This window comes from Onychomys torridus, chromosome 8, assembly GCF_903995425.1.
Source record: "Onychomys torridus chromosome 8, mOncTor1.1, whole genome shotgun sequence".
Lineage (NCBI taxonomy): Eukaryota > Metazoa > Chordata > Mammalia > Rodentia > Cricetidae > Onychomys > Onychomys torridus.
In genome coordinates this window covers 102,707,204-102,735,161 of record NC_050450.1, presented here as the reverse complement: position 1 = coordinate 102,735,161, position 27,958 = coordinate 102,707,204, and the positions used below count along the sequence as shown (strand labels likewise).

General features: G+C 50.6%; 1 protein-coding gene across 6 annotated transcripts; it reads right to left on the bottom strand.

Moving 5' to 3' along the window:
- Positions 1–110: 110 nt before the first annotated feature.
- Gprc5c (G protein-coupled receptor class C group 5 member C) lies at positions 111–25,896 on the bottom strand. 6 transcript variants are annotated; one of them, XM_036196308.1, is made up of 5 exons: positions 25,844–25,896; positions 8,020–9,099; positions 5,811–5,905; positions 3,972–4,121; positions 111–2,286 (listed from the first exon to the last, which is right to left on the bottom strand). In XM_036196308.1, exons 1-5 carry the CDS (start codon positions 25,872–25,874, stop codon positions 2,254–2,256), a joined length of 1,389 nt encoding a protein of 462 aa, XP_036052201.1. In that variant the 5' UTR covers positions 25,875–25,896; the 3' UTR covers positions 111–2,253. The 6 variants fall into 6 exon arrangements, with proteins under 6 accessions (XP_036052201.1, XP_036052205.1, XP_036052203.1 ...); XM_036196312.1 differs by lacking the exon at positions 25,844–25,896 and adding an exon at positions 21,934–22,288; XM_036196310.1 differs by lacking the exon at positions 25,844–25,896 and adding an exon at positions 21,557–21,914.
- Positions 25,897–27,958: the final 2,062 nt, after the last annotated feature.

Sequence of the window (27,958 nt, the reverse complement as noted above, 5' to 3'; positions counted from 1 at the left end):
TGAAGTGGGAAGTGAGAGGCAGGCAGGCCAGCTGACAGACACCCCACAATGCCTTAGAAACATACAGGAACACAGAGGTATTAAGCCCTCACAAAGAAAGGGCAGTCATTTAATTCCGAGTAGTTACAAAGTTGAACCCCCATTTATATCCACTGTAGGATTTAACAGTGTTGGTGTGACATCTACCAAGGGACTGGCCTGTGAATGATGAACTTGAACCAGGCCTGGGCCTTCTTGTTGTCTCCCATTCAAGGCTTGTATGTTACAAGGCGCTGTTAACTAGGAGGCCCCCAAACCTCCTAAAAATGGACTTCTCACTGGAACCGGAACTGGAAGATGCAGGGTAAGTAAGTACCATGGGTACTTCCTGCATCCAGGCAGAGCTGCATCCTCCAGCAGCTGCAGCTGCTGTAAGAACTTGGGCTATAAACACAGCCACAGCCACCTAGGCACCTAGTGCTTTTGGAGTCTTAAATGACACACTTAAGACAGCAAACTAGCCCTTGCTTGATGTGACAGATCTCAGAGCTCTAGATCAAGGACAGTGTGAGGTGCATGGAGACCCCCTTCCTTTGTGTGTGTGTGTGTGTGTGTGTGTGTGTGTGTGTGTGTGTGTGTGGTGAATAGTGCATTACTCATAGATTGAGCATCCTCATTCAACAGAGAGGTCAAGTCAGGAGGAGTCACATTTGGAGATATAGTCCCACTCCGTGGGGACCTACTACCCAATGATAAAAGGCACAGGCTGCTAGGGACTGCATGGGAGCCACAGACCAAGCATGAGGCACCTTCCTGGGAAACCTCTACCCCGGCACTAAGCAGAGCTGCACTAAAAGCCGGGCTCCAGGGCACATGTGGGGAGGGCCTGGAGGAGGCCCTGTCTGGTAACCAAGGGTAGAACAAGGGATGATGCTGTGGAGACCTTGTCCCCAGGGTCTGGGACTGTGATCATCTCAGTCATGGGTGCCAGTAGCTCGCAGGCCCGAAACTGGCCCTCTCTGACCTGGGTGGCCTTCAGCTTCCTCAGGTGCATGTCCTAAGGCCAAGGACACTAGAGGCTCCTCTAGTGATGAAAGCAGCAGGGCCTGTCCAGGTGTCCCAAGGACATCTGCTGCCCAAGCTGAGGTAGAAACTAGATATCTTCCCAGAAGCAATCTCCAGTCCTGGACCCCACATCCCCCCAGCCCGACACAAAAAAGGCTCAAGTCACCCTGAGAATGCAGCCCTGACTCCCGCCCACTGTCTCCTAAGGGTGCTCCCAGACCTCATCCACATATGTTCAAGGAGTCCCAGTAAGTACCTCCTGAACCTACAAGATCCAGGTAATTCCACCTCTGCACCTGTCTTAGGAGCCATCCTGGGAGCTGGCACAGAAGTCAAAAGCAGACTGGGGAGATGCGGCCAGGGGGTTAACTGAGGTACATAAATAGTGCAAAGCTCTAAGCAACACAGGGGCTGCTAGCTCTTGGACTCTTGTGTGGGCCTCTCTGTGCGGCAGTGCTGGACAATGAGGAAGATTCCCCAGTTGGGACACGTGTTGTAATTCCCATCCCCTGTGCTGATGGGCAGTGGGGAGGGCAGGACAGGCAGAAAGAATGGTCTTGCCCTGGTGAGGGGGCACAGCTCACTGAAGGTAGGTAGATGCAATCCAGGCACAAAGGTGCCAGGACACGGGACCCTCAGGTTATGAGAAACAACCTGCCCAACCTGGGCTCTGCTCCTCGCTTGTGACCTTTCACAGTCTAGAAAATGGCAGAAGGCGGTGAGTAGGGCAAGGGATGACTTCTGTGTGGCTTGTCTCTAGACTCAGAGATGCACCTGACGGGCATTGTGTGACAGACATGCTGATGAGTTACCTACATGGCCAAGAAGGTCCAGTGTCAAAACAGGGGCATCACACACCTCATGTTCACAGAGGGGCCACAACCACGGAGAGAACCACATGGGGACGCAGACTCCGTGACTTGGGGGATGTGTTAAGGCAGGAGATAGGAGTCAACAGTTAGCTCCCTGTGGCTGCAGTCACATGGGGACCAGGAGGCTAGGATGGGTAAGGGGGTAGATGATCCTATGAGCACCAGTCACCTGTATCGGGTCTATCCCCAGGTCCCCACTCAGTCCAGTGCTTCCGATTGGTAGCCTCTGGTCCCTCCCAGCTCCAAGGACAATGGTGGGTAAACTGCTGGGCCCTGCTCAGCTGGATGCAGAGCAGTGAGGGTATCCGGATGAGGTGTGGTCCAGGGAAGAGGGCATCTACCATCTTGTTTTGTTTTTCGGGGACTGATCCTAAAGTAACCAGAAAGAACAACAGTCAAACGGGATGGACTCTACTGCTCACAGTCCAAGTACTGGATTGTATTAAAAAAAAAAAAAAAAAAAAAAGGCTCAGCCTGCTGGGAGTGAGCAATCTAAACATAGAAGTTTGGGAGAAGTCTGGAGTTTTCTGCCAACAACCTTTCTCTCCCTTTCAACAACAAAAACCGATTCCCCCCCCCCCCCCTTAAAACTGGTGTCGGAAAATAGCTTCTGGCTAACTGGGGACAAACATTCCCAAGCCTGGGACAGGCGAGCTCTCAAGTCTTGATGAAGGACCTGAAGCCGACCTCCAAGGGTCAGAACATTCTCCCATGCAGAAGGAACAGAGGCAGCTCAGAGCCCAGGACACCGGTCTGGCTTATCCCAGGGAGAGCCAAGGACAAAAGCTGGGAAAGTCAGTCTGTCTAGTCTTGGTTCAGTCACCTAGAAGCTCTGTGGCCTGAGTCACTTTGCTTATAAATGGGGTTGGGACAACTACCCCTAAGAGCCTATAGAAGCCTGAAGAGACAGCATTCTGAGATTTTGGCTCTAGAAATGAAGAGAAAGACTGGTCCCCATCCTACCCCACCCCCCACCCCATCCTACACCACCAGCTATGGAGATGAGCCTGAGCAGTTGGGGAAAAGATTTTACTGCCCCCCAAATTCTAAGTACATGGATGCTGTGACCCCTAACCTAACCTGGCCTGGCCTGCTTGTCTTTGTGAACTCACGTTATGAACAGCTCAGCCCCACTCTGAACCATCCCACTCATGCTCTGAAGCCTGATCTCAGAGCTTGGAGCAGATTGGTTATATCAGTCTCACCCTATGCTAACTTCCTATGAAGGGGCCAAGATGAGCTGACCCCCTGCGCACCCCTAGAACTGCCCACTGGTGGTCTGCCTCCCCTGTTCTGTCTCTGAAAACAGCCATGGGAGAAAACGAGACCCTCAAGAATGCTGCTGTCCAAGTTGGACACTCCCAGGTGTGGGTCCAGACGAGAAGGGTCCAGATGCTCATTCTGATGGCAGTTAATGGCAGACACACTAGACAGCCCTGTCCTGGAGGATGCCGCCAGCCCCTTACCACAGGGGACACTAGAAGCATCAGCCCCAAGAGCTGGATGTGAGGAGGAAAGAGAGTGCACCCACTGATCCACCATGGAGAAAGGAAGGAGTCACAGGAGGTGAGAACCCAGTCAGAAACCACAAGCCCAGAGCAAGAGTTAATAAAGCAATAATGTGTTTATTAGGCACCCTTACTCCTCACAGAGGAGTAGGATCCAGCCCCAGGCATCCTCTCTGAGCTCTCTGGAGGCTGTAGGTGTCACTGGAGAGTGTAGGCATGGAACCAGCCACCACCCCAAGCAGAACACTGTGTGGATGGAGCAGATCGCCAGAAGTGGCCCTGGCATGAAACAGGGCAGGCGCCTGGGCTCCGCAAATACTGAGAGGGAGGGGGCCTCCCATGACACCCCCCCAAACATTGGCAGATCAGGGGACCTGACCCTGAGGCATAAGCTACCCTGAGCCAGTGAGGGAGAAGGGAGTCACAGAGCACAGTGCCCCTAGTGGTCCCTCACCCAAGCCAAGTCCTGAGTGCCCTCTCCAAATCCACCCACTTCCTCCTGGCCACAGCGGCTGCCTTAGTCCCACACGTAGGGATTTCTAAAGACCTGAGAGATCTTGCTGTCTTTCGGTGGTGTGGCCACCTGGTGGCTCTGGACCACGTACACATCTTCAGCTCGCAGGGTTGAGTTGGCACTGCCCATCACCTGGCTGTTGGCGGTGGCCCGTGGGAGGATCACGTCGTAAGCGCCTTCGGACTGGAAGGAAGAACAGGAGGTCTCACAGTCGGGGGAATTGAGAGCCAGGTTCCGCCAGGGCAAACGCACAAACATTCAGCTTCCTGCAGGGCTGTGCCTGCCAGCTCCCACCTCTTGACCCTCTCCCCACACCCCACTCCCACCCCCGCTATGCCTGGGCCCTGCTGGCAGGATAAGATGGATGACTCTACCTCTGGAAATAGAGGACTGGCCTCTGAGTTCCTGCTTCTAGCTCCTCAGGAAAACTTCTGATCAGCTGCATTAAGCTATTTCTGCACGACTGGTACCACACTCACAAGCTCCCTTTCTCCAAGTGTCTTACCCGAGTCCCCAAAATTCCACTACAACACTCAGTACCCTTCTGGTAGGTCCTGGTCCATATAACTCTGGCTTAGGAATCCAGCCCCAAATGTCCTACCTGGAAGGAACGTGAACCCCTGGGGTGGTCCTGCCTGCCTTATCACCATGTAAGACAGATGTTACCACTAAAGCTCCAAGGCTCCCAGGACCCCAAAGCAGCAGATGCGGGAGACCCTCCCACCTGTGGGGGAATGAATTCCCACTTCCAGGAACATCCAACCACTCACTGCCATCTAGGACACTTGGATCTGGGAACTTCAACACGGGAATGCACCCAAATTAACAGGACCGTTTGTCAAGCCCTACGCCTAGTTGAGCTCCAATTCCTAACTGGTCCCCACCCTGAGATAGGTCCACAAATGTTTAACTACAGGGATGGGAAAGCCTGTAGATCTGCCTTGGGGAGTTACTCCCTTTTAGGTGGAACCCAAGCTACCAGGTGATCTCAATAGCCCCCACCCCCAGGTTACCAACACAGAACTCACGATAACCTGTTCCACCTCAGACCCAATCTGCATTTCAAGCAAGCTCTGAGGACCACGGTGTGAGAACTAAGCAGAAGTAACAGTCCCATTTAGCTCACCCTCCAAATCGGGAGAGAAGCTAGGGTGGTTCCTAAGGACACAGTTCAGAGGCTGGGCGCGGAGAGGTAGCCTGTGATCATGGTGTGACTGGAAACTACTCAGGTCTGCTCCAAGCTGCAGTTTCACACTTGGTGAGAGGAAAAGAGCTGGGATTGGAAGTCAGACACACCAGCCATCCCCTGCTCCCAGCTTGGGGGTGGGGGGTGGGGAAGGGATGGGAACAGAACCTTGCTGACCTCCTGGCTTCCTGTTCCCAGAATCCTGCCAAGGCAGGTCGCTGACCCCTCTGGCAACCACTGCCAGCAGGGAGGAACATATATGGAGTTGGAATCTAATCCACCTCCTTCCTGTTCCCACCCCCACCCCCCTCTAACTATTGGCGTACTGGTTCCCAGAGCCCAGGGGAGGTATAAGGTCAAGACTTGCTAGCCAGGCATGGAAATAGGGTCTCATATAGTCCAGGCTAGTGGTGCAAGCTGTAGCCAAAGATAGCCCTTAATCGAGCCATTGAGCTTCCTGCTTCTGCCTCCCAAGTGCTAGGATTACAGGTATGTGCCACCTGGCTGTGAGCGGTGCCCAGTGATGCAGGGCAGCTCCCACTGAAGTGTACCAGAGCCCTGGGTTGGCAGGGTTGATGTCCCAGGAGAAATTCACCATACCCCAATGTCTCTATCCATCCACACACTCACAGCCTCTCTACCAGCAAATGAGGCTGAGCTCTGTGGCTTTCATCCAGGTCACTCACCGGGCCTTTGTGCATCAGGGCCATCTCGGTGGGCTGGTACACACTGGTCAGCAGCTGCCCATTGTAGCCACTGTAAGGTGACACGGGTCTCTTCGCTGTGGGGTGAAAAAAGCTCAAATTTGAAGATTTCTGGACTGTTGTCTCCTGCTTTGACCCACAGCCCAAGCAGCTCTCCTGGGCATAGGGAAACGGGGTCCCTAGGGCCCTCATATAACACCCGACCCTGCAGTGGTGACCTGAGAGTGAGCTATGGACCTGGGCCCCCTCCCATGCCTGGTGCTCTTTTGTTTAGATGTACAAAAGACTGCTGTTTGGCTCCCTGCATTGTGGGACGGACACACACACACCAGTCCCCCACTATAGCTCAGGAAAAACACACTGTCAGCAACCTTCACATCCTATCCGCCCTCAGGGCCAGAGACCAGGAGGGGCATATGAACCTTCGGCTGCTCTCCAAGACGGCAGCCTCTAGTTCCTGCCTCTACCACTATGAACCCGCTGCCAGGCACAAGGGGAAATACAGCTGAGACCCTAGAGCTTTTTTGTTTGTTTGTTTGTTTTTTGTTTTTTGTTTTTGTTTTTTGTTTTTTTTTTTTTCGAGACAGGGTTTCTCTGTGTAGCTTTGCGCCTTTCCTGGAACTCGCTTTGGAGACAAGGCTGGCCTCGAACTCACAAAGATCTGCTTGCCTCTGCCTCCCGAGTGCTGGAATTAAAGGCATGTGCCACCACCGCCCGGCGACCCTAGAGCTTTTTATGTGTTCATGTCCTCACAGGGTTTGGGTGGCTGCAGGGCCCAGGCAGGGAGACTTGGTGTTCAGTCCATCCTGGGCCCCCTGGCAAGTACTCAGAGAGAGTTGTAGCTGCTGCCTGCACCTGCTGCTGTGGCTTTCCCATCTGATCCACCCTGATGGGCACCTTTGGGGTATCTGGGAGCTGATAATTAGCCTTGGGGCTCAAGAACAGGCCTTCCCGAAGATGCCAGGTATACAGGATTCAGCTGACTTCTGCTGGGCTCGGGGACCACAGCCTGTGCAGGATTCCTAAGTGCTGAGCTTGTGCTATTGATTTTTCCATTTTGGGAAAAAAAAAATGAAATAAATAAGAACGTAGAGCCCAGGAGTTATCTCCACAAGAAGAAAAAGACTAAGGACTCTCCGGCCTGACAAAGGTGTACTCCATCAGGAGTGGGGACAGAGCCTGCCTGCCGCTCCTCCCAACACCTGCCCGGGTCTTCTGTCTTTCTGGCTTCCTTAGTGACCCCCTTCCTGCACATTCAGTGGTCCACTCTGTGTGCTAGAAGCCACCCCAGTGTGGGGCCAGCAGTCATCTCCAGGGAGTAAGATCACAGACTGTGTCCACAAGAGCAAGGGTCACCAGTTTCCACAAGGCAGGAAGTATGAGGGCCACACAGCGTGCACAGACCCTAGGATTTGTTTCTAGAATGTCCATTGCCTCTAACTGAACTTCTGTCACAGATCCCAGAGCCGGCATGTGATAATCAGGCTGCACCTAAAACCCCCAAATATCTTACACACAGTTGGGGTCCAGCAGAGTTCTGGTCATGCCTGAGGGGGCTGCAGCTTGTGAGTCACAAACCCTTGTGTCTTAGCACAGAGCCCAGCAAAAGCGGGTATCCCATAAATGCTAATATTCCTTACAGTAAACAAATGTGCTGCTGAGGTCACTGTGGGTCATCAAAAATGGTTGTTTGTGGTGCTGGAGACTAAACCAGGGGCCTTGGGCCTGCTACACAAATGCTCTACCACTGAGCTACACACTCCATCCCTGAATGCAGGGGCTTCAAGCAGAAACTTGCAGACATTTCACAAGACCTTCCATTTTCCTCAAGGGAATGGCTCCCTGCCCTGCAGTAAAAGACATGGCATAAAGGATGGCTCAGCCAGGTAAGGGCGCTTGCTACCAAGCCTGACAAACTGAGTCTGATCCCCAGAAGCCTCATGGTAGGAAAGAAATGACTGACTGAATAAATAAATGTAATTTAAAAAAACAAAAGCTGGAAATGGTGACGCATACCCATGATCCCATCAAGTGGGAGAAGGAAGGACCCATTCGAGACCCAGTTTCAGCTACATAGTGAGTTCAAGCTCAGCCTCAGCTACACGAGACCCTGTCTCATCTCATACACAGACACACCTGGACACACACATACACACCCCCACAAGGATATACATGAACTCCCTTGCCACACCTGAGGCTGGCTCATCCATAGAAAATGCCTTGTTCTCCACGAACATGCTCTGGCCCGTCTGCTCTTTCAGGATGGTCTCGTAGCCCACGCCTCGGGTAGGGTACATGTCCCCCTGGTAGCTCTGTTCTGGGCTGGGTTTGGTCACCTGGGAGACCTCGGGGATGACATAGAAGAGGACAAAAGTCCAGGCATTGGCAGCAAGGGCAATGGCCAGGGTGGGGTCATCCCAGGTGGGACTATGGTGCTGTTTATTGCCATAGATGTACATGACAATCCAAACCACCCAGATGGCAATGGAGATGGACGTGGTGAGCAGCACAAAGACCCCGTGCTTCCGCCAGCGCTTAAAGCGGCCACACAAGGTGGGCCAGGCTCCTAGAAAGGCTCCCAGCAGTAGCAGCATTACGTAGATGAGTGCCATGACAAAGTCCACATTGGCGATGGCACAGGGGGAGGTCACTGTCCAGTCGGCACTGCCATTGCCCAGAGGGCCAGCCTGCCCACCTCCCCGTACCAGGGTGATGATCAGCCACTCGGTGTTGATGATGACCTCCACAAGGGTGAGAAGCAGAGCCACAGTAAAGATCACCCAGCCCCGGGGCCCATGGTTCTTGCGGGCTAGGAAGTTAAGGGCAAAGACATGGGCTATCAGGCAGGAGAAGCAGATAGCAAACAGGACTCCAAAGAGGAAGCGTCGAGAGGCGCAGGTGGAGAAATCAGGCTTTACCACACAGGCAAACACGAGGCAGAAGAGGCCCAGGGTGCCCAGCAGGAAGAACACCTGGGTTCCCAGGAGGCTCCGCTTCTTAGTGTCCTGTACAAATGGAAGGCTGGCCACAAGGATGATGGTGAGCACAAATGTTGTGATGATGCCTGCCCCGGCCACCGCCTCCAAGACGATGCCCCAAGCCCCAGAGCGGTCACAAAGGTTGTAGTAGATTGGATCCAGGTCTGGGCTGCAGCCAGGTGGGGCATGGTTCTGGGCCCAGGCCCCAGGAAAGAACAAAGGCAGTCCTAGACACATCAGCAAGGTGTTGTAGGTGGCCATCCTGGCTCCCAGGCCAGGCTTCAGCTGGGTCCCTAGAGACAGGAATAGGTAAAATCAGTCCTCCAAAGTCAGACATCAATGAGGGTGGTGTTGCTTCCCCCATCCTGAACAAGAGTTGTTTGGAACACATGACGCTCTTTTATGTATTTTTAATTTAAAAAAATTATATTTTGGGGCTAGAGAGATGGCTCAGCGGTTAAGAGCACTGGCTGTTCTTCTACAGGTCCTGAGTTCAATTCCCAGCAACTACATGGTGGTTCACAACCATCTACAATGAGATCTAGTGCCCTCTCCTGGCATGCAGGCATAAATGCAGGCAGAACACTGTATACATAATAAATAAAATACATCTTTTAAAAAATTATATTCAATGTGCATGGGTGTTTTGCTTGCATGTATGCCTGTGCACCCGTGTGTGCCTGGTGCCTGTGGAGGCCAGAAGACTGTATTGGGCCGTCCAGAATTGAAGTTAGAGATGGTTGTGAGCCACCATGGGTGTGCTGGAGAAACTGAACACAGGTTCTTCAGAAGATAAGCAAATGTCCTTAACCACGGATTCATGAAGGTTTATCAACTGAGACAACAGATGAGGCTCAGCTGTCATTCCTGTCCCTGCGTCTGTCTGTCTGTCGTCTGTCTGATTGAGACAAGGCTTCTCTGTGTAGCAGTCCTGGAACTTGCTTTGTAGATCAGGCTGGCCTTGAACTCACAGATTCGCCGGCCTCCTGAGTGCTGGGATTAAAGGTGTGTGCCACCACACCCAGCTGTCATACCTATTCCCCTTTTTTGTTTGTTTTGTTTTTTTGTTTTTTCTGACCTCGAACTCACAGAGATCCACCTGCCTCTGCCTCCCGAGTGCTGGGATTACAGGCGTGCGCCACCACCGCCCGGCGTTTGTACTTATTCCTAACCATGGAAAAGAAATTTCTTTTCTTAACTACTAGAGAGATGGCTCAGTGGTTAAGAACACTGGGTGGGGGCTGGAGAGATGGCTCAGAGGTTAAGAGCACTAACTGTTCTTCCAGATGTCCTGAGTTCAATTCCCAGCAACCACATGGTGGCTCACAACCATCTGTAATGAGATCTGGCATCCTCTTCTGTATACATAATAAATAAATAAATCTTTTAAAAAAAAAGAACACTGGGTGATCTTCCAGAGGACCCAGGTTTGGATCCCAGCATCTACATGATGGCTCACAACAGTCTACGACTCCAGTCCTATGGTGTAGCACAAATCCTAATTGGCCTTAATCTGGAGTCAGATATGGGGTAAGTGCTGAAAGATCAGAAAGACACAGAGGCAAGCCACAGCCACCACGTTGCCAACTCCTCAGCCTGAAAGAAACCAAGCTCCTGTCTCCTCCCTCTCTTCACCCAGCAATATCATTTCCTGCCTCCACCTCCCTAGTGCTGAAATTAAAAGCAATGAGATCCCAAGCGTGTGTGCCACCACTGGCTCCGTTCCTCTTTTACACTGGATACATCTTGTGTAGCCCAGGGTGGCCTTGAATTCCTGATCTTCCTGCTTCCTCCTCCCAAGTGCTGGGATTAAAGGTGTGTGTCACCACTGCCTGGCTTCTACGGTTATCTAGTGGCTAGCTGCACTCTGACCTCCAGGCAAGCTTTATTTGTCAGAACGCAAAGTATCATCACATCAGGGGATCTGAGTCTGGTCTCCTCCGGCACTGCACAGATAAGATGCACAGATATATATGCAGACAAAACACTCACACACATAAAATAAAAATAAACCTTGGGGTGGGGACCACCAATGAACTTCCAGTGCTCTACTTAACCCATCAAAATCTGGGTTTAAATAGTCTTTGAGAATAGTCCCACTTAGCACTGTCCTTTCTGCCTTGGGACTTCCAGGTAAGACACTGTGCCCCTCAACTAAGTCCTGGAAATGACAAAGTCCAGGCCACTATGATGGCTATTCTTATTGTCAACTTGACGACATCTGGAATGAACTAAACCCTAATGGCTAGGCATACCTGTGAGGGATTTTTTTCTTAATTAAACCATTTGAGGTGGAAAGACCCACCTTTAATCTGGGCCACACTTTCTGCTGTAGCCTACCGGAAAGACATGGAAGAAGCAGGTTCCCCCTTTGCCTGCTTGCCCTCTCTCTGCTGGCAAGTCCAGTCCTTCACTGGCATTGCAGCACACTTCTTTGGGACTCTGGCATAAACTGAGGACCAGCTGAGACATCCAGCCTCAAGGACTGAACAACTACTGGATTCATGGACCATCTCTTGACAGACAGCTGTTGTTGGACTAGCTAGACCACAGCCATATGTATATACTCATCCTATAAGTTCTGTTCTCCAGAGAACCCTGATACAGCCACTCAGCCATGCATTCCTCCATTCATCACACTTAACCAGCACCTGCAGCTCGAAAGAAAATAGTGGAAAATTAGTTTCTCAACTCTTCTAGTTTGCTTTCTGTTGCTTTGGTCAGAGGAAAGGGTTGGCCAGGCATGCTTTAAAAAGAGCAATGGGAGCCGGGTGGTGGTGGCACACACCTTTAATCCCAGCACTTGGGAGGCAGAGCCAGGCAGATCTCTGTGAGTTCGAGGCCAGCCTGATCTACAGAGCGAGATCCAGGACAGGCACCAAAACTACATAGAGAAACCCTGTCTGGGGAAAAAAAAAAAAAAGAGGAAAGGGTTTATTTAGCTTACAGGTCACACACAGTCCATCATCAGGGGAAGCCACGGCAAGAACCTGGAGACAGGAAATGAAGCAGAGCCCATGGGGGAATGTTGCTCACTGGCTTGTTTCCTCATTTTGTTTACAGACCCTTTTCTTACTTACTTACTGTTTGCTTATTCATGAGATGGTCTTGCTATGTAGCCCAGGCTGGCTGGAACTTACCACATAACCCCGAGCTAACTCTGACTCAGACATAGGTTACCAAGACTGGCTTCTGTTTTTTTTTCACTAACTTTCTCTTCAGACTCTAGAGTTCATTGTCTAGTTCAGTACTAAAGACAAGGATAACATAACTGGATATAGGCTAGAAAGATGACTTAGAGGTTAATGGCACTGGCTGCTCTTCTAGAGGATCCAGGTTGGATTCCCAGCACCTACATGGTGGCTCACATACATGTGTAACTCCAGTTCCAGGGAACGTGACATCTTCTTCTGGCCTCTGTCAGCATCAACTATGTAGATGGTGCACAGAAACACATTCAGACAAAACATTCACACACAAAATAAAAATAAAGTAAATCTCTTACAAAGAAAACAAACGAACAAACAAACAAAAACCCAAGAGCTGGGTGTGGTGATGCACACCTTTAATGCCAGCATTCCAGAGAAAGAGGCAAGAGGATCCCTGTTGAGGCCAGCCTGGTCTACACAGTGAACTCTAGGCCAGCACTATGCAGAGAGAACCTACCTCACAAAAGCACATAAGCACACACACACACACACACACACACACACACACACACACACAAATCAAGAACCAGGCAAAGACAACAAGACCTCAAAGGGATTGATCTTTAATGGAAGACTTTAAGACACTATGTAGTGAAATGGGGGGAAGTGGCCTATTTATTAACATCAGAAAGGTCACAACAGATCACCCACTTGCTCACTGTAGCCATACAAAATGTCGCAGATTTGTGCCAAAGAAGAAAACCAAAGCTGGCTGCCCAGAACAGTTTCCCTGTGTGAAGTGAAGGGTGTCATGGGGTAAGAGAAATTCAAGATGAAATCTTTGGGACTAGGGTGGTGGAACTGTCCCCTGACGTGTATAGAAAGGTCTCGGTGCCATCCTTAGCACCGCTCCCCGCCCCGCCCCCAAAGAGACATACTTTGTGAGTTTTCCATTCAAAGCTTTAATTGACCTAGAAATTGTAGTAGTTTGAATAAAAATGGCCCCTTAGGCACCTGTATTTGAATGCTTGTTCCCCATTGGTGAAACAGGGAAGGATTAGGAAGCATGGCCTGGTTCGACGAGGTGTGTCATTGGGGGTGGGATTTGAGTTTTCAAAAGACCAGGCCATTCTAAATCAGCTCTCTGTGCCTGTTGAAGATAAGGATGTGAGCTCTCAGCTACTGCTCCAGCACCATGCCTGCCTGCTGCAATGATCCCCATCATGCTCTTGGACTCCAATTCTCTGAAACTGTAAGGAAGCCCCCAATAAACTCTTTCTTCCATAAGAAGCTTTGGTCCTAGAAAAACAGAGATCTAACATAGGACGTTCAAATACTCTAAAAGAAACTATTAACAAAGCCCCAAATTCCCTGACATGTAGATCCTCTGTGTATGGTCACCCTACATGTTCAAGAAACTAGTTGTAGCTGGGCAGGCATGGTGGCGCATACCTTTAGTCCTAACACTTGAGGGGAAGAAGTAAGTGGGTCTTTATGAGTTCGAGGACAGCCTCGTCTACATAGTTTTCGGCCAGAAAAACTACATGGAGAGCAAAAGAGGGGGGAAAAATAACAGAAGCAGGGTGGTAGCACAGGCCTCTAATCGCTGCTTTTGGGAGGCTGAGGCAGGCAAATCTCTGTGAGTTCGAAGTTAGTCTGGTCCAGGACAGCCAGGGCTACACAGAGAAACTCTGTCTTGAAAAACCAAAATAAATAAATGAACAAATTTTAAATAGATAAATAAATAAAAGGAGTATCTCTCCTACCTAACCAGGGCGAAGGTCCATGAAGCCAGCAATCAAACTTTCCTTGGATGACAGCGTCCACTAGTAGCCAGCAAAGGCATGGCACTACCTATGTTACTAAATGCTTTCTCCACCAATGCCCCTTTATTTACTACTCAGTTTGAGGCAGGGCCTTGCTACTCATCCCTGGCTGGTCTCAAAGGTGTGGCAATCTCCTGCCTCAGCTTTCTGAGTACTAGGGACATAGGCTTGGGCCACCACTCCTGGCTAATTTTTTTTTTTTCCCCAGAGCTGAAGATCGAACCACTGAGCTAAATCCCCAACCCCTGGCTAATTTCTAACATGCACACAAAATGCCAAGTCTCATTTGCTAGAAAACTTCCATCCATGGCTGATAAATGCAAAGTCACTAAATCTGAGGAAAACGACACACCTTGTGATGGTTAATACTGACAGTTGACTTGACAGGATCTAGGAGTCCAGCCTGGGCATCGCTGTGAGATTATCTACGTTAGGTTAATTGAGGTGAAAATGTGGGTGGTGCCATTCCCTGGGCTGGTGTGTGGAAGGAGAAAGAGGAGAGTTAGCCAAGTAGGGGCATTCCTTGCTCTCAGCTTCCTGACTTCAGACACAATGTGACCAACCGCCTGGAGCTCCTCAAGTGGGCTCCTTCAGGGTTATTTTATCACAACAGGAAAAGTAACCAATACACAAATTTAGATACATTGACATAAGAAAGATAATCAATTTACATGTTTACTTGCCCCACCCCCTTTTACCTTTAAAAAACATTTTGTATGGGTGTTTTGCCTGCATCTATACCTATACAGTGCCATGGAGGCAAGAAGAGGCTGCAGCTGGAGCTACAGATGGTTGTGAGCAGCCATGTTGGTGCTGCTAATTGAATGGGTCATCTGGAAAAGTAGCTCATGCTCTTAACCACCAAACCATTACAGTAACCCCTTTCCCCCTTTGCCATTCCATTTATTCATTCATTTGGAGAGTCTCAAGTGATAGCCCAGAATAGCCTCAAATGTGTGGCAATCCCCCTGCCTCAACCTCCAGAGTGCTGGAATTACTGTACTTTAATCCATCCCAGCTTTTGCCCCTTGAAAAAGTTGCAGGGCCCAGCATTGTGGCACACACCTGTAATCCCAGCACTGGGAGAGGGAGGCAGGAGGGTCAGGAGTACAGACCCTTGGCTACACAGTGAGCCAGACATCAGTATGAGCCACAAGAAATCCTGTCTCAAAAAAAAAAAAAGGAAGGAAGGAAGAAAGGCAGGGAAGGGGACGCTGGAGATATGGCTCAGTAGTTAAGAGCACTTTCTACTCTTACAGAGGACCTGGGCGGGGGAGGGGATTTAGCTCAGTAGTAGAGCGCTTGCCTAGCAAGCACAAGGCTCTGGGTTCGATCCTCAGCTCCAAAAAAAAAAAAAAAAAACAAAACAAAAACAAAAACAAACGAACAACAAACAAACAAAAAACAAAAAACAGAGGACCTGGGATGGGTTTCCACATAGCATCTCATACCCACCTGTAATTCCAGTTCCTGGGGTTCAATGCCCCCTTCTGGCCTCCACTGCTCTTACATGCACATGGTGCACATATACTCTCACAGGCATGTACATAAAAATAAGTAAGTAAAATAAAAATCCATGTAGCTTAAGCCATCTCAGTTATTTCCTAGCTTTTCTTAGGCTACCATCTACCTTTAACTCCTAAAAATAACATGCAAGCTTCAATAAGTTTATAGTTGTTCTCCTAAATAAGTACCATTGTGAAAGCTAGCTGTTCTCCATTTCTAATGCAAAAGTTCACTTCCCCTGCACTGAGACTCTGCATACTGGTAAATCAATAAAAGTGTCACTGGTATTTACAAGTACTGGAAAGAGAAGAACCATCACAGCTAACAGGTAAGGAGTCATACCCAGCCACCTGAGAGATAATCCACTGGTAACGATATCATAGGATCCTAAATGTGCAATGTTTCAGCAAACGAACAATAGCTAGAATTTGGGGTACAGCTAGAAATTTAGAATGAAACACTGAGAACAACCAAGAAGCATGTGCCCTGTGGAGGGTTTCTCACCCTACTTTTCTGGGCCAGACCTAGTTTAGAGCAAGCAATTGGGACCAGGGGCACTGCTTGGTGGTACAATGTTTGCCTACTTATGTGAGGGCCCTGGGTTCAATCCCCAAAACTAGGAGAGGGGTAGGGATATAGAATAGGTAATCATTCTGAGTCTGCCAGTATTTACTATACTATATACTTCCTATATCTAGGAAGACAAAGCCTGACTGCTTTTAGAGTTCTGGAATATGCAAAGATGGACAAACACAGTCACTCTCCTAAGGCTAGCTAAGGTCTAATAGAGATTGATAGGTATGCAAAAAAATGATGCAGATGAATACACTACACATGGGACAGAATTTCCCTGGAAGAGGTGCTCCAGGAAGATGGAGAGCAAGCGATAAGAAAGGAGACAAGGGGAGAAGACCTGGTCTAAAGCCTTTCACTGGGAACTAGAGGTGTGGCTCAGTGGTGCAGTACTTGTCTAGTATGCATGAGGCCTTCACTTTGATTCCCCCAATACCTCCAAAAAAGGGGTAGATGGGTCAGTCAGTAAGAGGTTGCTATGTAAGCATCAAGACCTAAGTTTGGATCCCCACTCCCACGTAGAGAGCATGGCATAGAGGCATGCACCTGTAATCCCAGCTCGGGAGGTAGAGACGGGAGGATTGCTGGGGTTTGTTGGCCAGCTAGTCTAACTGAATTGGTGAGCTCCAGGTTCAAGTGAGAGATCTTGTCTCAACAAATAAGATGGACCCACGCAGGGACACTGTAGAGTGGGAAGAAGGTTGAGAGTCAGTCAGGATGGGAGGAGCGCTGTGAAATGCTGTCATACGGACATGAGACAGCTACTAGACCCATGAACTCACTGAAGCTATTATTACCCACACAAGGTCAAATCAGCAAGATCGGTCACTATTCCAACAGGCTCGGTGGATTATTAACAAAAACAGGGAAGAACACGAAGTGGGGAGAGGAATGTTCTAGAGGTGCCTGCGGGGAATGGGAGGCAGGAGTTGGGGATTCTTGGGGGAACAGGGAGTCCATGTGATCAAGATATACTGTTTCCATGTATGAAATTGTCAAAGAATAATTAAAGATATGTATGTATATTTGTATTTTTGAGACAGGATCATACTATGTAGCTCTGGCTGTCCTGAAACTCACTATGTAGACTAGGCTGGCCTCTGCTAACTCACAAAGATCCACCTTCCTCTGCCTCCCAAGTGCTGGAATTAAAGGTGTGTGTGACTATTACATCTGGTTAAAGATATTAAAAAGTAAAATAATGGCTAGGCAAGATGGTTCAGTGGTAACAGCGCTTGCCACCCAGCCTGCCAGCTTTCGTTTAATCCTCGGGACCTGGCACTGACTCCTGTAAGTTGTCCTCTGGCCTCCAAGGTGGAGAGCAATAGAGGAAGATTCCTAATGTCAACCTTACCTCCATATGCATTCACACACACACACACACACACACACACACACACACACACACACACACGGACACACACACACACGGACACACATGTGAACAATCTGAAAATACACTACACAAAGTATTTATGTGTATTTAGCAAAAATGATCAAGAATGCTAATAGTTGGGGCCTGGAGAGATGGCTCAGTGGTTAAGAACATTGGCTGCTCTTCCAAAGGACATAGGTTTGATTCCCGGCACCCACATGGCAGCTCACAACTGTCTGTAATTCCAGTTCCAGGGGACCTAACACCTTCTTCTGATCTCCCTTGGTACCAGGCACACACATGGTGCACAGACATATATGCATGAAGAATATCCATACACATAAAGTTAGTATTTTTTAAAAAAGAATGCTAATTGTGGTAAATTAATAAAAAAAAAAATGAATTGAACTATGTCCCGGACATTACCACAAGACACAGACTAAAAGGAGGTAAAGCCTTGAACAGGGTGAGGTAGGAGATGAAAAGGTAAAGGGTCAAGGAAAGAGAAAAAAGATGACATCTGTATCCCAAGTTTGGTCCCCAAATTGGAGCAAGAGAAAGAAAACAAAGTTCCAGTAAGTGGTGAGCACGTGTCCAGGAGGCTGGGGCTGGTTACAAACATGGGCAAGAGTTGAAGGACTTGTTCGAGGCAATAGGAGTCACTGTAGGATGAACATGATGGGGGCATCTCCAGGTTTGTGCTCTCAGAGATGCGTCTGGCACCAAAGCACAGAGCAATTAATTTATTGAAACCATTTCATCCAGTTTAAGGAGCAAGGCCAAAGGTAGCACCATAATGGCCAGATCTGAGAGATTCTTGCCACCCCCTCTCATCATACCCCCCACAGCACCCCCCCCCCCACATACACAGATCTAAGGACAAAGGAGATGTAGGAGGAGAGGGTGCTACAGGTCACATTACAGGTTTACATCTGATAACAGCCAGGTCATCTCAAGACTGAGGATGTAGGTCAATGTGAGCATGTTCCAGTACAAGGTCCTGGCTTCCTTCCCCAGGGAAGAAGAGGAAGAAGGCAGAGAAGAAACACACGCCTCTGCTCAGCTTGTCCACGGCACCACAACAGACACTGGGGCCAGGATTAGGGAATGGTTACAATCCTGTACTATTTCCTCTTGCCTATGCTACGGGATGACCAGCTTCCGCCTTGACCTGATCCTTCAAATCTCACCTCTGTCACTAAATCTCCAGTGTGGAAAATTGGGCTGCCCTGAAATGTACCGTCTCCACCCTAAAATGTCCCATTTTTTTGCTTCCACAGAAAAACAGAAGGAAGGGCAGATGGGGAGATGGAAACATAGTCAGGCGGGAAAATTGGGACAGCTGGGCTGGACTCTCTCCCCTGTGTAGGACAGAGGTCTTTGGGGCAAGCAAGACAGTTGAAGACAGCCTGGCAGGGTGCACACATCTTTAATCCCAGCACTTGGGAGGCAGAGGCAACAGATCTCTGAGTTCAAGGCCAGCCTGGTCGATGTAGTGTGTTCCAGGATGGCCAGAGGTACATAGTGAGACCCTGTCTCTAAAACATTCCCCAAAACAACAAAAAGATAGTTGAAGAGAAAAAAAGTCACATTAGGAAACAGACCAATCTTCCTGTCCAGGAGTACATATTTAGCTAGATTTATTTTGATTTTTTGTGAGTATGAATGTTTTGCCTGCATGTCTATATGTGTCCCACATGTGTGTCTGGTGCCCACAGAGGTCAAGAAAGGGCATCAGATCCCCTGGAACTGTAGTTATAGATGGTTTTCAACCACCATGTGGGTGCTGGGACTGAACCTAGGTGCTCTGCGGGAGCAGAGGTGCTCTCATCCACTGAGCAGATTCTGTAGCCACCTACTGCTTTTAAGATGGTGGCTAAAGCGTAGCAGGAGAGGCCAGCTCTGCCTAGAGGCTCTGAAATAGCTCTATGTGTACCCACCACCTGCTGTGGGCTGTCACACACCCTGCATTCAGACTCAACCTTTTAAATCATGTGACCCACCTCCCCTGAGTCAGTGGATCCCAACGCAGCAATCCTTTAATACAGTTCCTCATGTTGTGACCCCCCAACCATAAAGTTATTTTCATTGCTACTTCATAACTATAATTTTGCTACTGTTAGAAATCATAATGTAAATATCTGTTTTCTGGTCTTAGGTGACCACTATGAAAGGGTTGTTTGACTCCTCTGGTTGAGAACCACTACTCTAAGTCTTCAGGGGCTGGGAAGGTACTTGATATTATTCTCTGTTGTTTCTTCTCCTCCTTGATATAGTAACCGTGTGAAACTCATCCATTAAAGGACACAGTACCCATCTTTACCAGGAATGGGACAGGTCCTTCTGCCCTAGAACACAGCCCACAGCCAAGGCTCCACTTCAGATTATTTCCTGGATAAAAAGGCTTTTAACTTCATCTCCCTGGAATCGGTCATACAATTTTTTTTTTTTTCAAGATAAGGTTTCTCTGTTTAGCTGTGGCTGTCCTGGAACTTGCTTTGTAGACTAGGCTGGCCTCAAACTCACAGTAACCCACCTACCTTTGTCTCCCGAGTGCTGGGATCAAAGTCGTGTGCCACCTAGGCCTCGCAGCATCATACAAGTTTTTGTTTGTTTTGTTTTGTTCTGTTTTGTGTTCTTGAGACAGGGTTTCTCTGTGTGGCTTTGGAGCCTGTCCTAGAATTTACTCTGTAGCCCAGGCTGGCCTCAAAAAAGATCCGCCTGCCTCTGCCTCCCGAGTGCTGGGATTAAAGGCGTGCGCCACCACTGCCCGGCCCGTACAAATATTTTTAATTACGTGGGAAATCAGCCTTTCTCCAGGGCCAGCTACTCAGCCCCCAACTCTGGTGGGAGGCAGTGCACTGAGTTCTCAAATCCCTTTTCTTCTTTCTGTCCTCAGGTGAAGCAGAGAAGCCTTGGCAAGGCTGGTAGGCTGAGACTATGCCAGCTCTGACTGGTTTTAAGCAGTTATAGGTGAGGCAGTAGACCTTCACCTTCTCACCTTTCCAGAAGAACATTTCCTTGATCTCCCCATCTCAACATCCACACTCACACTCACCCACACATACCCCACGGTGGGAAAGAGGGCTGCTTGGTAGGAACAAGGCTACAGAGTAAGACATGAGCCAAAGGCCATGACCACCTACAGCCATATTGGATGGAGCAAGGAAGGGCTCAGCCATGATCACCACAGAGCATCCTTCTTCCTCCCTGGCTGCATCCGCTTAGCAGCTGACCTGGAAAGATGGGTGGACACATAGCCAGCCTTCCTCAATCCTCTCATCCACCACTTCCTCCTGTTTTCTCAGTCTCAGGACAAGTCCTGTTGTCTAAGCCCTCTGACCAGAAGGCAGGTCAACGAATCCGGTAAGAATGGACCTGGGGAGATGCTAATGTATGGAAGGACTCACAGCCCAGCCCATTTACCGTCCCCGGTCCCCCTTTCATAACCAAGAGTGGGTAACTGGACCAAAATACACTAGCATGCGGAGTCCTAGAAGCCTTCTAAGCAGTCCAGGGTCTGCTCTCCACTTTGGAATGTGCCCTACCCCCATCCCTAACACCACTCCCTCCCAGCCACATAACAGACAATGTTGGGGGGAGGGGGCCCTCTCCAAGAGCACAAAGCCACGCTTCTATATATCCTCCTATCTGTACTTCAGGATCAAGATCATGAAGTCCTAAGTGATTTAGAACTTTGTACGTGTAAAAGTGTGGGCGTGAGGTGGAAGCGGAAAGCGCTCTGGAAAAACCAGAGACGAGTAAGGGGTGGGATCCAGAGCTTAGGCCTCCACAAGGAGAGCAGCCGCAGGCCCCTGAAATTCCAAACTTCCCGCGGAGAGACCCGGAGCCCTCGCCTCCCTATTCCAACCAGACTGCTAGGTCTCCGCTCGCGCACCCCTGCAAGTCTGAACCGAAAGAGCAAGGAGCCAGGCTCGGTTCCTCCCATTCCCTCCGGTCACAGAAACCTGCCTTCCCCACGCACCCAAGCGAAATGCGGAAAAGAACGTCAACCTACAGTCACAGTCAACCGTGGCCTCCCACAGCGTGAGTAGGTAGAGGGCCACCTCTCGGACACTCGGATCGTGGAGTCCTTCCTTGGCCGTCCACCTCCGGACGCAGCACCCGGCTTTCCTGACCCATTAAGTCCCCAGCTGACTCGGGTTTGGAAACTTTCTGCCAACTTGCGGAGTGGGTGCAATCGTCGCCCGCCTCTCGGGTTCCCACCCCGAGCCTGGCCCTAGCCCTCTCCCAGCCAGCTGGATCCAGACCTTCCGGCCTGCCGATGGCGAAGGCGGAGCGCCGAGGCAGCAGCCCTTACCTGGGACTCGCAGCCAGCCCGCTTCTGCGTCGCGCTGAGAGCCAACTTTGGCCCCAGGCAGAGCGCCGGCAGGCGTAGGAGGGACTCAAAGAAGGGCGCAGGGCCAGAGCCTGCGCCGGTGGGACTGACCAGGCCTGGGCAGAGGTGCAGGGCCTTCCTCCTCGGGACCCCGGACCGAGCTGGTTGCGCTCGATGGCTCTCTCTCCCGCCCTTCTCCCCCGGCGCAGCGCTCCCCTCTCTGGGCCAGGGTGGGCCGGGCTGCATCACCGTGACATCACCTCCATTCCGGGCGCTCCTCGGGCGCCAACAGCGCTCCAGGTACTAGCGATCTGCATCCCTGTAACAAAGCGCGCCTGGCCCTGCCCCCTCGGACTCACCTCCAGGCTCGGCCGCTGAGTACTTTCGAGCTGGGAAGGGAGATCCGAGTTTCTGGCCAAGCTGGAGTGTGGGTTGTTGCTGTTTACTGCCACGCCCCCGCACGCGGGCGCGCGCGCACTTGCGCGTACTCACTTTCTGGATTCGCCTTTCTCTCCCGAAAGCGGTCCCGGGTGCAATCCAGCACACTTCTTGGTTGCATCTCCCAGCGATCGCACGCACCTTACAGACGCTCAGTGGCCACCTTGGCGAGTTTCCCCGTGACAGACACTCAGCCTTTGTCACTTTCGTCCTGGCTTTCCCATGAGACACATGCCTGGCACAGTTCGCTGCTCCCCACTGGAGCGAGGCGCACACTCAGACGTAAAGTCCGTCTTTGTCACGCCTTCCGTGCCCCCTCCCCTCTCGAGCTTGCACACGTGGACACAGCACACACTGAGCGCCCTCCTCTTTCATGCGTTATCCTTTCCGGAGAGCCTAGTCTCCGAGATCACGAAGGAATGCCACGGCGTATGCCCCGAACTCTGTGGACTGAGCCCAGAACCCCTGCGGGTTATTGGCCAGCATCTTCGTCGGCCTGACTACCCCGCGCCCGAGTTTCTCTCATCGCGGGTTCCCCTCCCCGCGTCCCGGTTCCCTGTGGTGACCTGTCCTAATTAGCCTTCTCAGTTTTGTTCCCAAGGTACAGTGTTCAACGCTATCCCTATGGTCCCTGCGCTCCTGACCACATTGTTCCTGACTTCGGATCTGGCCACTCCTGAAGTCAGGGGACTTTTCCATGAATTCGGATTCCCCTGAACCCCACCCCCACTCCCTGCCGGGGTGGATCCACCAGTTACCACCCTTTCTTCTCCAGCCCCAGGAATCTGCTGAAAAGAAACCGCAGAAATAGGGAAGTGAATCCCAGCAGAGGCCTCTCTGGCCCAGTAAACAAGAGATTCCACCCCCCCCACCCCCGGCCACTTTCCCTGGGGCTTGAGATCCCTCGGGAGTGGGCTGCGCTGTCCTTGGAGCACTGAGTGGGTCTGATTGGATTGCGCTGTATCCCCGGAAGGGACAAATCGCTAGAGCAAGAGGTTGTTGGGCCTGAACAGGGGCCCTGGGGACGCTGGAGAAGGCAGAGCGTCGGGTCTCAGGGTGCCGGTTCTCGTGATGCCGAGTTGCCTGGGGGATCGCCAGGAGCGCGGTCGGAGCCAGCCCGTGGCAGGGCAGGCTGCAGGGCGTGTTTGCTCAACCCTGAGCGCCCTCGAGGGGGAGGGGAGGCAGCTGGTCACAGGCCAGGGGATAGCCAGGTAGAGGAGGGCAGGGAGCTGGTGACCCGTACCTCCCCGGCTGGCTGTGTGTTTGCGTGCCTCCATCTATGACAACCTGGAGTCTAAACTCAATGAATCACCCGGAGTTGCCGGAGCGATAAACCTCAGGCCGGTTCCTCCCCTCGCACACAGCTCTGCTCTTTTCTGACTCTGGGAGGAATGTTTGCTTAGGAGGGGGCGGTGGGGACTGTGGGGCCCAGGATTTCTAGAACCCTGAATCCTTTTCTATGCCTTGCCGTTTCTGTCCGGTCTGGGGAATGAGGCAAAGCCTGAACTATTTCAGTGGGCGGCTGCTGCAGGGGTGCCTTCTCCCACTCCTCAGTTCACCTCCCACCCCAAGGTTAGAGATCCAGTGAGTGCTCAGGTGTTAAGGCTTGAATGGCGCAGGCAGTTGGTGCCCACGCTAGCTAGAAAGGCAAACATTCTGGTTAGGCTCTGCCTGCTTTTCATTAACTAGGCGACTGATGCCTAACTCTGCTGAGATGGCTCATTGGCATATGTGAAAAGCCAGTTAAGGGAGCGGGTAGGGGGCAGGGAGCCAAGGAAAGGAAATGGTCCAAGACTGGTGGCAGGACCCTGCAAACCATCTCAATTTTCCTTCTCTCTTCTCTTTTTCCCTACAGCCTCCAAAACTGTGACTATTTTTGCCAAGCTTAGTGGCTCACACCTGTAATTCTAACACTTGGGAGGTAGAGGCAGGAAGATCAGGAACTCAAGGTCATCCCAAGACCACCTTGGACTACTCAAGATTCTGTCTCAAAACAAAGCCACCACTCTTCGCCGCCCCCTCCCCACCAAGTTGGGGCATCTAGTGTCTGGTCACCCACTGGGAGTCATTTAAAAAGGGACTGGCCCCACAGTGGCTGACCCCTGCCCTCAGCCAGCCTCAAGGCAGCTGTCGGCAGTAGAAATGAGGCCAGTGTCTGAGAACTCTGTGCTCTCCCCTGTTTGCAGGCACCCTCTGGAACAAGATCTGCCTTCAAACGACAGAGCAGCTCCCTCTGGGCAGATGATTCCCACCTCTGGTTCTCCAAGATTCCTATTGCGCTCTGCTTAGGTCTTAAGAGAAAGAGTTGTGGACCCTGCCAGTGAGTCGTCAGTCCTGCTGTGGGCGGCCGCTTGAGACTGGAAGTACTTTAAAGTTCCTCAGACCCGCAGCAGCTCTCTGACCCCAGCCACAGGAACGGCTGTGTCCCCTAATGTCTCTCACCCTGATTTAACCCAATATCTACTCTATTTTCACAAAATACAACAGCCATCAGAGATGACCCATTGCAGGAACTGCCCACCTGCCCCCGAAAGCACGCCTGGAGTTGCGATGTTGGCAGGGAGCACAGCGCTGTCCTCACCTTCTTTTCTCTCTAGCTAATTGAGTTCCTGCTGAAAGGCAGAGTGACACCATCTTTATTCACTTGGCCTATCTTTGAGCCGGCCCCTCAATCTCAGAGTCTCAGAAGTGCCACCTGCTAGTTGTGTGACTCTCTGACCCCTCACTTTCCTCTTTGGAGAGTGATAACCCCACCCTCCAAATACAACATGTCTAGAATGTTCCCGCCACACACTGGAAGAAGTTGCTTTCGATTCCATTCACTATCACTAGAGAAGGCCTGCCAGTCTGTGTCCGGCTGAGCTGTGGTTTGTGCTGGTCTCTCTGTCTTCAAGCTTTGTCTCTTCTACCCCATCTCTGTCTGAACAAAAGTTTTTAAAACTCCCTGCATCAATGTTCCCACCTCTGAGAAGCCTTCCTCATTTCCCCTAGAAAGGACTTTTTGTTGTTTTGAGGCAGGGTTTATCCATGTGGCTCTGGCTGTCCTGGATCTCACTTTGTAGACCAGGCTGGCCTCAAACTCACAGAGACCCACCTGCCTCTGCCTCCCGAGTGCTGGATTAAAGATGTAAACCAACAGGCTAGATCCGAAAGGACTATCTTATGGGGCTTGAGATGCTTCCGCACTGTTGGTGCACACCTTTAATCCCAGCATTTGGGAGACAGAGAAAGGTGGATCTCTGAGTTCGAAGCCAGTCTAGTGTATAGAGCTTGTTCCAGGACAGCCAAAGCTACACAGAGAAACCTTGTCTAAAAAAAAAAAAAAAAGAAGAAGAAGAAGAAGAAGAAGCCAGGGTAGAAACGTGGTGACCCCATTTTGGGTATAGTCAACCCATGTGCTTCACGTCACACCCATTCCCAAGAAGGAAGTTGCAGTATCCCAGGAGCAGGGATCCTGGACCACAATGTGTGGAATCTCTCAAGGGGGCTAGGGAGGCCAGCCCTGATAAGCGATCAAGGGCCCTGATGGATTAAAAAGAATCCCTCAGAGTCAGGCATGATGGCACATCCTGTAATCCAAGCACCAGAGAGGCAGGAGATCATGAGTTCTTCCTTGACTATATATTGAATTGGAGGCTAGCCTGGGCTTCATGAGGCCGGGTCTTATCCACTCACCCCCAAAAAAGGACAGAAAAAGGAAGGGGTCGGGTGTGGGCGGAGAAAGGCAGGCAGGCTATCCTACACTGAGCTGAGGGTGGAGCCTGGAACTTAGGTGGAGAAGTGGGGGTGGCTGGGAGCCCCAGGGCTGCTGGTAAACAGTTTGTATCTTACCTCTCTTGGCTTCGGGGCCTGTGGTAGCCATTACTGCCCCAGGTGCAGTACAGGGCTCCTTTCCCCTGGAGCTCACAGGACTTCCTGCTGCGAGCTGAGACTGCTGGGTTATTTTGAGAGGATTCAGACCAGGACAGCCACATTAAGAAGCAGGAAACCAGGATCCAGAGGAGTTAAACACTCACTCCCTACTACTGGCTGCCCATGGCTGATCTCTCAGGAAATGTACCCAGAAGCGGGCTTGGGTAGAGCCTGCTGGAATGTCACCTGATGCTGAACCCTTCCACGAAACCTCTGCCTCCCGTGCCCTGGGTCAACTTCCCACCCACCCTTCTACAGCTCAGTGGCTCAAGGGCAGTAGCCAACTCCCCTGGGAAGGAAGAACTGGATTTTCTAAGATTTTCATATGGTTCTGGCCAGTCCTCATCAACAGACCTAAGACCCACGCTTCAAATCCAGGTCTAGGCATTCAAGACGTTCCACTCACCCAGCTCTTCCAAAAACCAAGATAGAAATATGTGACCATGCTGCATTCTGCTCTCCCTACCTTAAACAGTGTCATCCCAATTTGGGAACATTTTGTCAAGGGGGAGCATACTTTGTGGCTGATCGCTAACCCCCCAAACCTACCAAGCTGCTCACGACCTCTCCATCGTCTTGTAAAGCCCCATCTAGTGAGAGATGTTCACTGGTTGTGATCATAGCTGATAATGGCTGCTAAGTCAGAGTCCAAACTCCTGGATCTTCACTCTCAGTCCCTCCGGCCTGGTCTGGCTGCAAGGAACATCCTTCCTCTTCATCACAGGAAATAGTCAGTCCAGGCACAGAGGTCCGAATCAGCCTCCCACACTGGCCTTCCTGGGGCTCACTCCCACTGGCCCCCATTCTCAATCTAGGATGTCCTTCCTCCCCTCTCAGCCCCTCAGGTGCCACCCCCACTTTGAAGCCCTGGGGATCCTACTGGAAAGAATTCTGATGACACTAGAATCCTCTTCCCAGGCACATATCTAGGAATCGCCCAGTATTTACAGTGCTTTTTTTTTTTCTCCAGACAGGGTTTCTCTGCAGTTTTGGAGCCTGTCCCAGACTAGCTCTGTAGACCAGGCTGGCCTCGAACTCAAGGAGAATCCACTTGCCTCTGCCTCCTGAGTGCTGAGATTATAGGCGTGCACCACCACTGCCCGGCTACAGTGCTTTTGTGTTCGATTGGTTTGTTGGTTGATTTGGCTTAGCCAGGCTGGCCACAGATTCTCTAAGTAAGCAAGGATGGCCTTCAACTCTTGACCTTCCTGCCTTTCTCTGTCTCCAGAATCCTGAGATTACAGGTGTGAATCACTATTCCTGACTCTATTCTTTACATCGTTAATTTTTAAGCTTGTTTTTGAGATGACCGCTCCAGGTATCTGAATCGTGGTCTGAATCTCTGCCTCCACCTGACTGTATTGTTAATGATACCTTATACCTCCCTGGTTCTCTGATAGTCTCTGCTGGGAATGGATTCTAGACTCCAAAGCTCTCTTTCCCAGCATTCCCTGGCATAGGACAGTACACATCTAAAATGTAGGCACTAGCTATCGGTGGATTGATCAGATTGATTGTCAAGGGCTGTAGGAGGCTGTCAGGCTTCTGTAAAGGGATGGAGGTCAGGGAGGCTTAGCATCTACAAGAAACTGAGTAAGTGGGGCACTGGCTCTGGGGCTGATGGGCTCAGGGATGGAGCCTAGTTGATAATACAATACCTGTGGATGGTGTACCTCTATATAGCATTAAATCATTTCTGTCTTTTACACAAATGATTCGTACAGTCCTGTAGCTATCTAAATGATAAATAGGATTTCACAAGACCGGTATTATTAAAGGTAGATAGGATTCCACAAGGCAGATATAATTGTCTCTATTTTATAGATTTTTATAAACAGATTCATAGAGGCTAAAACCCGCCGTGAGTTAGAAGCATTTATTTTAGCACTTTGGACTCTACCCTATTGTACTGTGCCCAAAACCCACTTCCTGCACGACCTTTACTTACCATTTTCTGCCTAATGGATCATTATTTATGTACATGTGTCCTCAACCGACGTGTAAGACTTGAGGGAAAGGTATGTGCTGGATTGT